General features: G+C 35.1%; 1 protein-coding gene across 1 annotated transcript in view; it reads left to right on the top strand.

The window, feature by feature from the left end:
* The window catches only part of LOC132554721 (mucin-5AC-like), a 47845-nt gene that overhangs the window by 19918 nt on the left and 13374 nt on the right, over positions 1 to 14553 (top strand). The window contains exons 7-14 of the mRNA XM_060219033.1: positions 3596 to 3982; positions 4322 to 4648; positions 4839 to 5174; positions 5879 to 6217; positions 6509 to 6859; positions 7282 to 7470; positions 7675 to 7725; positions 9712 to 10011. Of these exons, the coding sequence (XP_060075016.1) occupies positions 3596 to 3982; positions 4322 to 4648; positions 4839 to 5174; positions 5879 to 6217; positions 6509 to 6859; positions 7282 to 7470; positions 7675 to 7725; positions 9712 to 10011 (2280 nt within the window). The remainder of the gene's footprint in view (positions 1 to 3595; positions 3983 to 4321; positions 4649 to 4838; positions 5175 to 5878; positions 6218 to 6508; positions 6860 to 7281; positions 7471 to 7674; positions 7726 to 9711; positions 10012 to 14553) is intronic.

Below are 14553 nucleotides of genomic sequence, written 5' to 3'. Positions count from 1 at the left end.
ATGAATTAAGTACCAATATACGTTAAGATGGGGTACAACATGATACTGAGCATACAGTACGTACTTGATTAAGCGTCTTTCTCACATCTCTCACAAAATAAATATCTGATATAAAGTATGTTTACTTTAATATAATTTCAAATAGAAAAAAATGTTATCACTGCATTGAAAAGTGTTGATAGAACAAAATACTTGTTATGGTATCATACGTCAGGTTATACTGAACATCCAATTCCGAGTATAACATATCACTCATTCTGGCCCAAACCCCTTTTATATGGGAGAGAAAGTACATGTTATACTCATTTAATATCATTAATATCATAAGATATAGTAAACTGAAAAGCTGGTGCATTGTTAATTATCTTATAATCATTAGATTAAAGTATAAAAAATAACAGAATTGTCTCCCATGATTTAAAATTAATCAGTCTGTCAATATTAAATTCCTGATTGTACGTATTTTATGTAAGGTTTGTATGTGTGTAATGTACGTATGTTATTTAAGGTTTGTATGTGTGTAATGTACGTACGTTGTGTAAGGTTTGTATGTGTGTAATGTACGTATGTTGTGTAAGGTTTGTATGTGTGTAATGTACGTATGTTATGTAAGGTTTGTATGTGTGTAATGTACGTATGTTATGTAAGGTTTGTATATGTGTAATGTATGTATGTTATGTAAGGTTTGTATGTGTGTAATGTATGTATGTTATGTAAAGTTTGTATGTGTGTAATGTATGTATGTTATGTAAGGTTTGTATGTGTGTAATGTACGTATGTTATGTAAGGTTTGTATGTGTGTAATGTACGTATGTTATGTAAGGTTTGTATGTGTGTAATGTACGTATGTTATGTAAGGTTTGTATGTGTGTAATGTACGTATGTTATGTACGGTTTGTATGTGTGTAATGTGCGTATGTTATGTAAGGTTTGTATGTGTGTAATGTACTTATGTAAGGTTTGTATGTGTGTAATGTACGTATGTTATGTAAGGTTTGTATGTGTGTAATGTACTTATGTTATGTAAGGTTTGTATGTGTGTAATTTATGGTATTATGTGTGTATGTGTGTAATGTATGCATGTTATGTAAGGTTTGTATGTGTGTAATGTATGTATGTATGTATGTATGTATGTATGTATGTATGTGTGTGTGTGTGTGTGTGTGTGTGTGTGTGTGTGTGTGTGTGTGTGTATGTATGTATGTATGTATGTATGTATGTATGTATGTTATGTATGTTATGTACGGCATGTATGTATGTATGTATGTATGTATGTATGTATGTATGTATGTATGTATGTATGTATGTATGTATGTATGTATGTATGTATGTATGTATGTTATGTAAGGTTTGTATGTGTGTAATGTATGTATGTATGTATGTATGTATGTATGTATGTATGTATGTGGTGTATTTTGTATTATGTTTATGTCTGATCACCGTATTGTCTTGGTAGCAGACTTATATAGGCTCTAGCCTGCTGTCTAATCCTATTATTATTTTGTTATTATCAATAAAATATTCTGAAATGAAATTAAATACATCACCCAAAAAGAGAAAGTAGTTTAAAGCTTGGACGTCTGTACCAACTGTTTGTTGTCTTCTGAATCGTCATCGATATGTTGTGTGCCAATTGAGAGAACATTTCGATTGAGAGTAAACAGAATACTATTTAATCGATATAATTGAGTATATTTTCCTGTTAGGATATCATATCAGTTTTCGTATCATGATTACCATGCCTGTAAATTATAAAAATATTGATAACGTTGTGTCGGATGAGTACTGATCCAAAAATCTTATATTGCCTACCTCTGACTTTACTTACCACATAATATTATTTTTCCTGGTTTATGTATTGTGAAATTCTCCTGTCACTGCGTAAAGATTTCAGCGTCCTTCATCCATGAATGTTATAAATCCTGATTGATTATTCAAAAGATAATTCCGAACATAATAGATTGTTTGAGGTATGTAAATTGTAATACATAATTAAAACCACATGCGTGCGTCAACTTCTTATCTTCTTGAAGCATGTTTTGTGCTTTTTGTGACATAAAACTTGACGTTCGTGCTCATTAATTGGATATGTAAGAAAGTGGGGCGACGCTTCAAGTATATGGTTGAGAATATTTACTGTACTAGAAACTATTACGTGATAAAAATATAGATAAAATATACTGAGGATTAAATTTCGAGATCATATGCAGTAATCACATCGGTCAGATGTCATTATTTCGCATGAAAATCCTAATATTCAGAACATGTCTTGGAACGCTTAATCATTCGCGATAGCTATAACTGGGTTGCTACTGTTTAGAAAATAAAATCAAGAATATACCAACATGACAACATAATCATAATTCAAACTGAAATTCTATAAAACTAGGGCAAAATATGAAAAAAAGAAAGATTTACACAGAAACACATGAAAAAGTACAAGGAGAATAAAGACCAGGTATTCCGGAAGAGTAAGCGTCTTCTGTTTCATCGACGACACCCGTCATTGAAAGTCTTGTTCAAAACGAGTAAGTAATGTCACGTCCTCAAATGAAAACAAGGCATACACCAACGGACAAAAAAAAATGATTTTAAGAAGGAGGTGTTGAAAATTGGTTAAAAGTTCCACATACTATTAATTCCACTTCTTGAGTAGCCCAATAAGATCTGAAAGTATATAGCATGGTAGTTAGTAGTTTAGACAAAGACTTGGTTGAACAGTTGGACTAGCAGGCTATAAACCGTTGTTTATATGGACTCTTGTAAAATCTAGGGATCCAGTATAAACGAAGGAGGGTCGTATCCTTATCGTTAATAGGCAATCGTTAGCTAGCATTTTGTCTTTTGAAAGATTTGATTATGTATAGGCGGGTTTCCTTGTTATCAAGCAAGCACAGTTTTTATATAGAGGAAATATAATAATGTTTGCAGACAAGAATCATGATATTGGTCGCCTTATTGACACGATCATGCTTTCTTTGTAACATTGTTGCATGGTGTTAGTTACTCACAATCTGAACTTTTTTCGTGCTATAATAACAACCCAACACACGTGACCAATTTCGACACTGTACGGTACATTTGAATTTGTTTCCTATGCTATCATTTCTCTGTTGTAGATGGAAAACATTTACAAGAGCAACCGGAGTGCTCTTCGTGAAATGGATCCTACCTGTATAGTGGAAAGTGTCAGGTGATTATAAAGAGCAATAAATATTACCAAATAGAGAAATATATACCCTCGGCTTGTCATTCAAACCAGCAAGTTAATCATATACACTTATGATCTTGATGATTATATGAGTTCGGTAGGAATGAGGTTGCGTAATATCTATTCAAAACATATTTTTTTGAATATCTTATTCTTATTTTAATACGTATACTATTGGTACTATATTTGGTTGATAATGTGTTCATAGTGAGGGGAGCATCATTGTCGTCTTTACAATAAGAGTGACGGGAAATTCGAATCAGATAACCATGGAGGTTTTTACACAAACCATCATGGATGTTCTGGGATCAGCAACAGGTGTAGTGCAGAAGGATGGCTTCGCAATTCAAGTCGATGTCTTAGTTGCTTTGTCTTATACACCAGTTTTATCTACAACAACTCAAAACACAACTACTACAACGACCTCAACAACAACTCCATCCACAACTACCACACCCATCACAACAACTACATCGTCTACAACTACCCCTCCGATCACAACCACACCTCCATTTACAACCATCACACCGACAACAACCTCAATTGTATCTACAACTACTACGCCAACCACAACCACTACACAATCCACAAATACCACAGCTTCGTCCACAACTACGACTTCCAGCATATCTTCTACTCAAACCGCATCCACAACAACTCCTATTACCTCGACAACAACATCGTCGACTACTGTCACGACAACTCTCATTCCGTCAACAAACACAACTGCAGTGATGACTTCAACCTCTACTGTCACCTTTACTCCACCAGGTGAGATTATCAAAGTATTTAAAATTATTGGCTAAGTTGTATTTTGCAAGTAATATCATTAAACACGTTAATGACAATAAATAACATCTTATGATGATCATTTTTAGATTCAATCTTAAATGTGAAAATGCTAAAAAATTATATGTACAAATTTAATAGAAATGATGACATTTTCGTTTCTGAATTGAAATTTTCTTTGTTTTGAAATAAAGAAATACCTGCTAGACAATTTTCAGAATCGAACATCGGAAAAAAGTAACACTTGTCAGTTGATGTTAATATTTTTCAATTTTCTTTTGTCCTTATGGTTAATAATCATTTTTTGTTGTTGTGTTTAAGTCATCGTGATGAACAACGTCACAGTAGTCATATACCAGCCTTTGGAGATGATATGTGTAGTCAGCAACATGCCAGACGACTGGACTGCATTGGAAATTTCCTCTGTCGTCAGAGGTCCGATCGCAACACTTAAAGTAACAGGAGATGTAGTAGAACATGTGCCTAGTGCTTTTATGGTCAGTGTATCCAAAGCTGATACTATTGCCACAGTGAACGTATCCATGGATGACAAGGAATCACACTGCTTAGACAAGGGTGTGTTTACCTGTATCCTAACAACAACAAGCCAAGGAAACTTCACTGGCACCGCGTCTCTCGGTATCACAGGTAATAACATCATGTACAGCAGATAAGTCTGTAACATTGGAGAAGAAAATGTTTATGATTTTATTATACATGTTATGATATCAATGATTTTAAATAATGTCATCAGAAAAATGATGCTTATTTAAAACTGGCAATAATGCAAATTGTTTTTAACCTGTTTCTGAGTTTTATTTTGATATTTGCTTTAAAGCACACCCTACCAGTGAAATCAATACAACATCCCCATACATCGAAGGAGCGGAGGGCACCATCACATGCAGCGGCGAAATATCAACCGGAACAGGAAGCCTATTCCTTTACACAAAGTCCCCCGGCGGGTCAGAGTTCAAAATGTACGATGTCGTGACTCCAACAGTAACAGATGGAGCTGAGACGTCAAATTGTACAGTTGCAAGAACTGTAAAATATACGTTTACTCCTAGCATACAGTTCAATGGGACCATGGCTAAATGTGTTGCCAATAATTCAGCACTGAGTGGGTCGTCTGCTAGTTCTTCTACGGCATTGATACGCGTGGATGAAGCAAGTAAGTCGAGTCATCTTACGGAATCGATGATCTTAGCAGAAAGTGTATCAAGTGCTAATTCTAAAACAGAGTTTCATCTGATGTGTCATTGTGTCGATCAACAACTTATGCCATTCTATTTTATTGGGACCTCATGTTTTATCACTGCTTCGTCTAAACAAGACGTACCAGTTTTAGTCACAAAACCATTAAGATATAAGATACGAACAAGCAATGCACGTGCTACAAATAAACGCATGCAATTATAATTAATGAAAATTGCTGTTTAGATTTTTGACACCCGTTCTCGTTCATATGTTTTGTAATATTACGTTAATATTCGTTTAATCAAAGATAACCTCGCATTTCCATTTTGATTTGTTTCGTTATATCCTAGTAATACCCTTACTTTGTAATGAAAGACGAAAATATATTTCAAAATATGTTGTCGCCGAAATAACAGAATATTTTAGTAATTCAGGAAATAAAAGAATTATATATGGAATTGAATTATTTCCTTTTGCACATATTCTGACTCCTGTGCCTAAAAAAGTAGTGCAGCAACATGCTTTTAATCTTCTTTCTAAAATCACACCTTTCAAAACTCAGAAAAACTTAAATAATTGATTTCTTTAATGCGCAGATGAGTACATCCTTAGTGGGAAAAAGTGACCAAAACTATATCAACATCATTACTTCTGAAACATAGTATTGATACATTTCAGACATATCATTCAACGAGTATAACCGGCGAGAGGAGGTCGGGAGTTCTGGAATAAAAATTGGCTGTAATGTACGAAATGCGCCTGGCTGGACAAATGTTCAGGTGGTGAGGATGACAACAGGCTCAGCTAATGTGACATCGATATTTAGCAAAGATAAAGGTGGAACCCCGACTCAGCCCTTGGCCCCTCGCGTGACATACGAACACAATGAAGATGACACGTCGGTTTCCGTCACCATGACGCTAGGAACATTGAATTGTGAGGATCGTGGATTATACACATGTAGAGCTATTGGAACCACGAATACACTCGCCACTAACATGACCTTTGAGATATTCAGTAGGTTGACATTTAAATAGATTAAAAATATTGAATACAAATCCTAAAGATAACAGATCACCGTCTTAAAAACAGCAAAAATCTGAAATTGTTTCAATGCGCAACGTAACGTTTGTGTGCTATATTCTGACAAAAACAACATACCAATGCTCACTATTAGGCAACATATTAATCTTATGTTTTATGAAGACATAACCACTTATATTAATTTATATACAGTTGTATGTATATATGAAGGAGTGCACTATAATTATCATTTTAATCAATACTTTAATGTCGTCTGTGTTTCAGGAAATCCTGGAATACCTTCACTGACACTAAATGCTGATCAAATTCAGGATTTGATGTTTCATAGGGGCGGGTTTGAACACGAGTGTCGGGGAGAAACTGGATTCCCTTCAGGAAACATTTCTGTTCTTTACAAAATGAAAGGACAGTCATCATTTGTACCATTCGCGAGCAACCGTATCATACAATATGCTACAAACACTAACGAAACCAGTTGTGGAACAACCAAATTTTTCAAGTTTGGCCTTAACTTCACGTCACAAGACGAAGATGGACAGGTAAAATGTGTCATTACCAACCAGGAATTAGGGATAAATACGGAGTCGGCAGTGGGTACCATAGAACTTATTCCACGTACGTACCTATATAATGCTTAATCTCCCTTATTTCTGTCCATAACACAGTTACAAGTATGATAAACGTACAACTGTGATTCCAACTTTTCCATTTTGTCATGAATTTAGTATTGAATAAGAGATTAAAGAGGTTTTGTATTTTTTGTTTAAATTATAACTCAGTAATGCTATTTATTTCTGAGTGATTGAACGTTAACTTTCTTTTAGTATCAATATGCATTATGATGCTCTAAAGATCAATGTATCATGACTTAACCTACAAGTCTTTGGTTAGATTTGATTGATTAGATTTCGAATGGTTATATTTGTTAAAATAATGAATGAAATAAACAAAGCACATTAGTCTATACTAGTGTATAACGTAGTTGATGCTTAGCCTTTTAGTATTTGTTGATTAAAGAATCACTGGTTTAAATGTAGGGTATTATTGTAACACAACGAGCGCCCCGAAGTACCTACATCACCCGACAAACTGTAACAAGTATGTACAATGTGATTCCAAATACCCATACGGCAGCCAATGTGCTACTGCCGAGTGTGCCAATGTAAATACCAACAACGTTCAGTGTGGTGGTTGTGAGGGAGTTATCTGTCCTTGGAACATTACAAGTAAGAACAATGTGACAAAACGATGATCAAATGTGTTTCATTATAGAACATCTGTCAAGTAAAAACAAATACCTTAATGTAATATTGATAGAAATCAACAAAAAACAAATATATTAAGTCTAATGCGGTTTGTCTCCCGCGACAGCAATAACTTACCATTTGTAGAAATATGTTTGACGTTATTTAGCATATTCTTATTCACAGCTACGACAGCAGGGCCAACTACAACTACGCCGCCACCGCCGTCTTCTCGGTGTATGTATACTTACCACTACTACTACTACTACAACTTGAACTACCACTCCTACTTCAACTTGAACTACCACTACTACTACTGCTACTACCTGAACTACCACTCCTACTACAACTTGAACTACCACTACTACTACCACTACTGCAACTACCTGAACTACCACTCCTACTACAACTTGAATTACCACTACTACTGCTACTACTTCTACCATCACCACTACTACTTCCAGTGCTGTTGCTGCTGCTGCTACTGCTTATAATAATGATATCAATGATAATAATATGACTACTATTACTACAACTCCTACTATTACCACCACCACTACTACTTCAACTACAACAACTACAACTACTACTATTTTAACAACATCTTCTCTAATTACTGTTGCTACTACCACTACCACTATTACTATTACCAACGACTATTACTACTACTATTTATGATAATAATGATATTAATGATAATAATACGACTGCTACCACTACTACTGCTACCATGCTCACTTGTTTATATGTTTATTTATATTGTTTATTTCCGAGAGAAGTTGTATACATGACCTGAATCGAATAGGATGTCATTCGTTACTGATATTCTAAGTCTCCAAAAACGAATCCGCTCCTTACCTCTGTCCCCTCGTTCTTTCACATTTCCCCTAAACTTGGTTTCCATGTTATATAGAGTATTTCGTAGTTGTTTCCAGTTAAAAGGAATAAAACCATCACAAGTGTTTTTTTTAGAAAATATCGCATGAATCTGAATCAAAAGATCCTGTTTATCACATAACATATGAAGTTTGATAAATTCGTGAAAACAATATTTCTTTAGAATTATATCCGGTATAAATTGGTGATTTGTGCACCCCATTTCTCCTTCTGTGTTGACAGTACAATGCATTAAAATTGAAAAAGGAAACTTTTAGCTTATCACTGCTGCCAATGTGCTATTGCACTCTAATCATAACACAATTCTTGCAATGGTTTTTATTCTCCTCATTCACTAACCTTTATACTTTTAACAAGTCTGCCGTGCGAAAACTTTTGACATTTCAAACTTCTTCTCAAATTCAATCCGTGGGATTGAGCTCAAGCTTACATGAATTTATCCTTAGATGGTCCTGACCAAGTGTTGTTATTTTTGGGTATGTCTGAAATCCAAGATGTTCGCCATGGCCGCCATCTTGAAAACGTATTTTAAACTTCTGTTCCATTTCAACTGGTTCCATTAAGTTAAAAACTGGTTGAAATGTTAAGGAAAGACAGCGAACAAAGTGTTGTTATTTTTCAACCTTGTCAAAACTTCGATGCGGCAGCCAGGGAGGCCATTTTGTAACATGATTGCGCAATCAATGTTTTCCTTTGCAACGCTTATTTGAAACTTCTTCAGAAGTTTTACTAGTAGGATTAAGCTCAAACTCGCATGAAATGATCCTGAGATGGTCGTGACCAAGTGTTGTTGTTTGTCGGATATGTCCGAAATCCAAAGTGGCCGCAATCTTAAAAAAACATATTTTAAATTTCTGCAGTTCCACTGGTGTTATTGAGCTAAAATTTGGTGGGAATGTTAAGGGAAAGTAGCAAACTCAGTGTTGTTATTTTCCGACCTTGTTAAAATTTTATTATGACCGCCAGAGGCCATTTTGTAAGATGGTTGAGCAATCCTGGTTTTCCTGTTGAACGCCTATTTCAAACTTCACTTCAAGATTTACCAGTTGGACTGAGCTCCATCTTTACTATGAAAAAAACCCCTCTTTTTACAGTTACCTACTCTTCGCTAAAACTACCATCTGCATCATGGAAAAAAGCTTCTTAATAAGATTTCATTTAAATAAGAAAAAGAACCCTTCGTCCTGCTAAAAGTTTTTGTGGTCTGATGACCGTTAACACCCATGGGCCTCTTGTTGTTTGTTTTTGTTTCGTTTTGTTTGCGTTTACAAAGTTGAAAATGCATGTGCAATATGTATTACATAGACAAACTTATGTCTTCAACAGACATCAACTGCACCGATGAAACGGCTTTCATAGGGACGCCTGTAACCCTTACTTGCAATATGTCAGTGAGTTTTAACTATATCAACGTAACGAAGGCGACAAGATACGTAGCAGACGTCATTTCCAATGGAACGGTGATAAATAGGAATCTGAAGGCTGGGGAACACGTGACCTTCACTCAATCGTCCCTGAAGATATCCTACGATAGTACAGAATGTGAGGATGCCGGACAACTTACTATTTATATCCAAGAAACTGGAGGAAGCAATGAATCACAGGCAGTATCACTTGTTTTATGGGGTAAGCTTAGGTGTCAATATTTGCGGTTAAAATACCAAACAATCATTTTGTTCAACGCTTGAAAAAGGCAAATTAAGAAAAGCGTTTATAATCAATTAATAAGAAAATAACAGCATGTCAACATAATCCTGATCCAAACAAAATCAATTACAAAATTTGACCAAAAGAATGATTTACATGAAAATCCTGCAAAAGTACAAGGATTTACAAGCGTTTTCTGTGTCAACAACGACAAGTTACGTGTATACAACAAGAAAACCGACAGGCAGACTAACGAGTATCAAGCAAGTCCAGATTTATATCGCACTTTGAAATATGGTATTTCTAAATCAGTCATTATGATGATTGTAAAGCTTCCCCAAAAATGAGAAGATTTAGGCAATCGCTTTGGCAAAGGTGTGTTTACCTGTACCCTAACAACAAGCTAAGGAAACTTCACTGGCACCGCGTCTCTCGGTATCACAGGTAATAACATCATGTACAGCAGATAAGTCTGTAACATTGGAGAAAAAAATGTTTATGATTTTATTACACTTGTTATGATATTAATGATTTTAAATAGTGTCATGAGAAAAGTAATGCTTATTCAAAACTGGCAATAATGCTAATCGTTTTAACCTGTTTTTGAGTTTTATTTTGATATTTACTTTTAAAGCACACCCTACCAGTAAAATCAATACAACATCCCCATACATCGAAGGAGCGGAGGCCACCATTACATGCAGCGGCGAAATATCAACTGGAACAGGAAGCCTATTCCTTTACACAAAGTCCCCCGGCGGGTCAGAGTTCAAAATGTACGATGTCGTGACTCCAACAGTAACAGATGAAGCTGGGACGTCAAATTGTACAGTTGCAAGAACTGTAAAATATACGTTTACTCCTAGCTTACAGTTTAATGGGACCATGGCTAAATGTGTTGCCAATAATTCAGCATTGAACGGGTCGTCTGCTAGTTCTTCTACGGCATTGATACGCGTGGATGAAGCAAGTAAGTCGAGTCATATTGGTAAATGAAGAATTATTATCTTACTGAATCGATGATCTCAGCAGTGAGTGTATCAATTGCTAATTCTAAAACAGAATTTCATCTAATGTGTGATTGTGTCGATCAACAACTTATGCCATTCTATTTTATTGAGAGCTCATGTTTTATCACTGCTCCGTCTAAACAAGATGTACCAGTTTTAGTCACAAAACCATTAAGATATAAGTTACGAACAAGCAATGCACGTGCTACAAATAAACGCATGCATCTATAATTAATGACAATTGCTGCTTAGATTTTTGATATCCGTTCTCGTTCATACGTTTTGTAATATTACGTTAATATTTGTTTAATAAAGCGTAACCTCGCATTTCCATTTTGATTTGTTTCGTTATATCCTAGTAATACCCTTACTTTGTAATGAAAGGCGAAAATGTATTTCAAAATATGTTACGCCGAAATAACAGAATATTTTAGTAATTCAGGAAATAAAAGAATTATATATGGAATTGAATTATTTCCTGTTGCACATATTCTGACTCCTGTTCCTGAAAAAGTAGTGCAACAATATGTTTTTAATTTTCTTCCTAAAATCACACCTTTCAAAACTCAGAAAAACTTAAATAATAGATTTCTTTAATGCGCAGATGAGTACATCCTTAGTGGGAAAAAGTGACCAAAACTATATCAAAATCATTACTTCTGAAACATAGTATTAATACATTTCAGACATTGCATTCAACGAGTATAATAGGCGAGAGGAGGTCGGGAGTTCTGGAATAAAAATTGGCTGTAATGTACGAAATGCGCCTGGCTGGACAAATGTTCAGGTGGTGAGAATGACAACAGGCTCAGCTAATGTGACATCGATATTTAGCAAAGATAAAGGTGGAACCCCGACTCAGCCCTTGGCCCCTCGCGTGACATACGAACACAATGAAGATGACACGTCGGTTTCCGTCACCATGACGCTAGGAACATTGAATTGTGAGGATCGTGGATTATACACATGTACAGCTATTGGGACCACGAATACACTCGCCACTAACATGACCTTTGAGATATTCAGTAGGTTGACATTTAAATAGATTAAAAATATTGAATACAAATCCTAAAGATAACAGATCACCGTCTTCAAAACAGCAAAAATCTGAAATTGTTTCAATGCGCAACGTAACGTTTGTGTGTTATATTCTGACAAAAACAACACACCAATGCTCACTATTAGACAACATATTAATCTTATGTTTTAAAAAGACATAACCACTTATATTAATTTATATACAGTTGTATGTATATATGAAGGAGTGCACTATAATTATCATTTTAATCAATACTTTAATGTCGTTTGTGTTTCAGGGAATCCTGGAATACCATCACTGACACTAAATGCTGATCAAATTCAGGATTTGATGTTTCATAGGGGCGGGTTTGAACACGAGTGTCGGGGAGAAACTGGATTCCCTTCAGGAGACATTTCTGTTCTTTACAAAATGAAAGGACAGTCATCATTTGTACCATTCGTGAGCAACCGTATCATACAATATGCTACAAACACTAACGAAACCAGTTGTGGAACAACCAAATTTTTCAAGTTTGGCCTTAACTTCACGTCACAAGACGAAGACGGACAGGTAAAATGTGTCATTACCAACCAGGAATTAGGGATAAATACGGAGTCGGCAGTGGGTACCATAGAACTTATTCCACGTACGTACCTATCTGATGCTTAATCTCCCTTATTTCTGTCCATAACACAGTTACAAGTATGATAAACGTACAACTGTGATTCCAACTTTTCCATTTTGTCATGAATTTAGTATTGAATAAGAGATTAAAGAGGTTTTGTATTTTTTGTTTAAATTATAACTCAGTAATGCTATTTATTTCTGAGTGATTGAACGTTAACTTTCTTTTAGTATCAATTTGCATTATGATGCTCAAAAGATCAATGTATCATGACTTAACCTACAAGTCTTTGGTTAGATTTGATTGATTAGATTTCGAATGGTTATATTTGTTAAAATAATGAATGAAATAAACAAAGCACATTAGTCTATACTAGTGTATAACGTAATTGATGCTTAGCATATTAGTATTTGTTGATTAAAGAATTACTGGTTTAAATGTAGGGCATTATTGTAACACAACGAGCGCCCCGAAGTACCTACATCACCCGACAAACTGTAACAAGTATGTACAATGTGATTCCAAATACCCATTCGGCAGCCAATGTCCTACTGCCGAGTGTGCCAATGTAAATACCAACAACGTTCAGTGTGGTGGTTGTGAGGGAGTTATCTGTCCTTGGAACATTACAAGTAAGAACAATGTGACAAAACGATGATCAAATGTGTTTCATTATAGAACATCTGTCAAGTAAAAACAAATACCTTAATGTAATATTGATAGAAATCAACAAAAAACAAATATATTAAGTCTAATGCGGTTTGTCTCCCGCGACAGCAATAACTTACCATTTGTAGAAATATGTTTGACGTTATTTAGCATATTCTTATTCACAGCTACGACAGCAGGGCCAACTACAACTACGCCGCCACCGCCGTCTTCTCGGTGTATGTATACTTACCACTACTACTACTACTACAACTTGAACTACCACTCCTACTTCAACTTGAACTACCACTACTACTACTGCTACTACCTGAACTACCACTCCTACTACAACTTGAACTACCACTACTACTACCACTACTGCAACTACCTGAACTACCACTCCTACTACAACTTGAATTACCACTACTACTGCTACTACTTCTACCATCACCACTACTACTTCCAGTGCTGTTGCTGCTGCTGCTACTGCTTATAATAATGATATCAATGATAATAATATGACTACTATTACTACAACTCCTACTATTACCACCACCACTACTACTTCAACTACAACAACTACAACTACTACTATTTTAACAACATCTTCTCTAATTACTGTTGCTACTACCACTACCACTATTACTATTACCAACGACTATTACTACTACTATTTATGATAATAATAATGATATTAATGATAATAATACGACTGCTACCACTACTACTGCTACCATGCTCACTTGTTTATATGTTTATTTATATTGTTTATTTCCGAGAGAAGTTGTATACATGACCTGAATCGAATAGGATGTCATTCGTTACTGATATTCTAAGTCTCCAAAAACGAATCCGCTCCTTACCTCTGTCCCCTCGTTCTTTCACATTTCCCCTAAACTTGGTTTCCATGTTATATAGAGTATTTCGTAGTTGTTTCCAGTTAAAAGGAATAAAACCATCACAAGTTTTTTTTTAGAAAATATCGCATGAATCTGAATCAAAAGATCCTGTTTATCACATAACATATGAAGTTTGATAAATTCGTGAAAACAATATTTCTTTAGAATTATATCCGGTATAAATTGGTGATTTGTGCACCCCATTTCTCCTTCTGTGTTGACAGTACAATGCATTAAAATTGAAAAAGGAAACTTTTAGCTTATCACTGCTGCCAATGTGCTATTACACTCTAATCATAACACAATTCTTGCAATGGT

The sequence above is a fragment of the Ylistrum balloti genome, unplaced genomic scaffold (assembly GCF_031769215.1).
Source record: "Ylistrum balloti isolate Yb309-2 unplaced genomic scaffold, AGI_CSIRO_Ybal_v1 Utg370434, whole genome shotgun sequence".
In the NCBI taxonomy this organism is placed as follows: domain Eukaryota; kingdom Metazoa; phylum Mollusca; class Bivalvia; order Pectinida; family Pectinidae; genus Ylistrum; species Ylistrum balloti.
The sequence above is the reverse complement of the archived record's forward strand: the minus strand, read 5'-3'. Positions and strand labels throughout refer to the sequence as shown.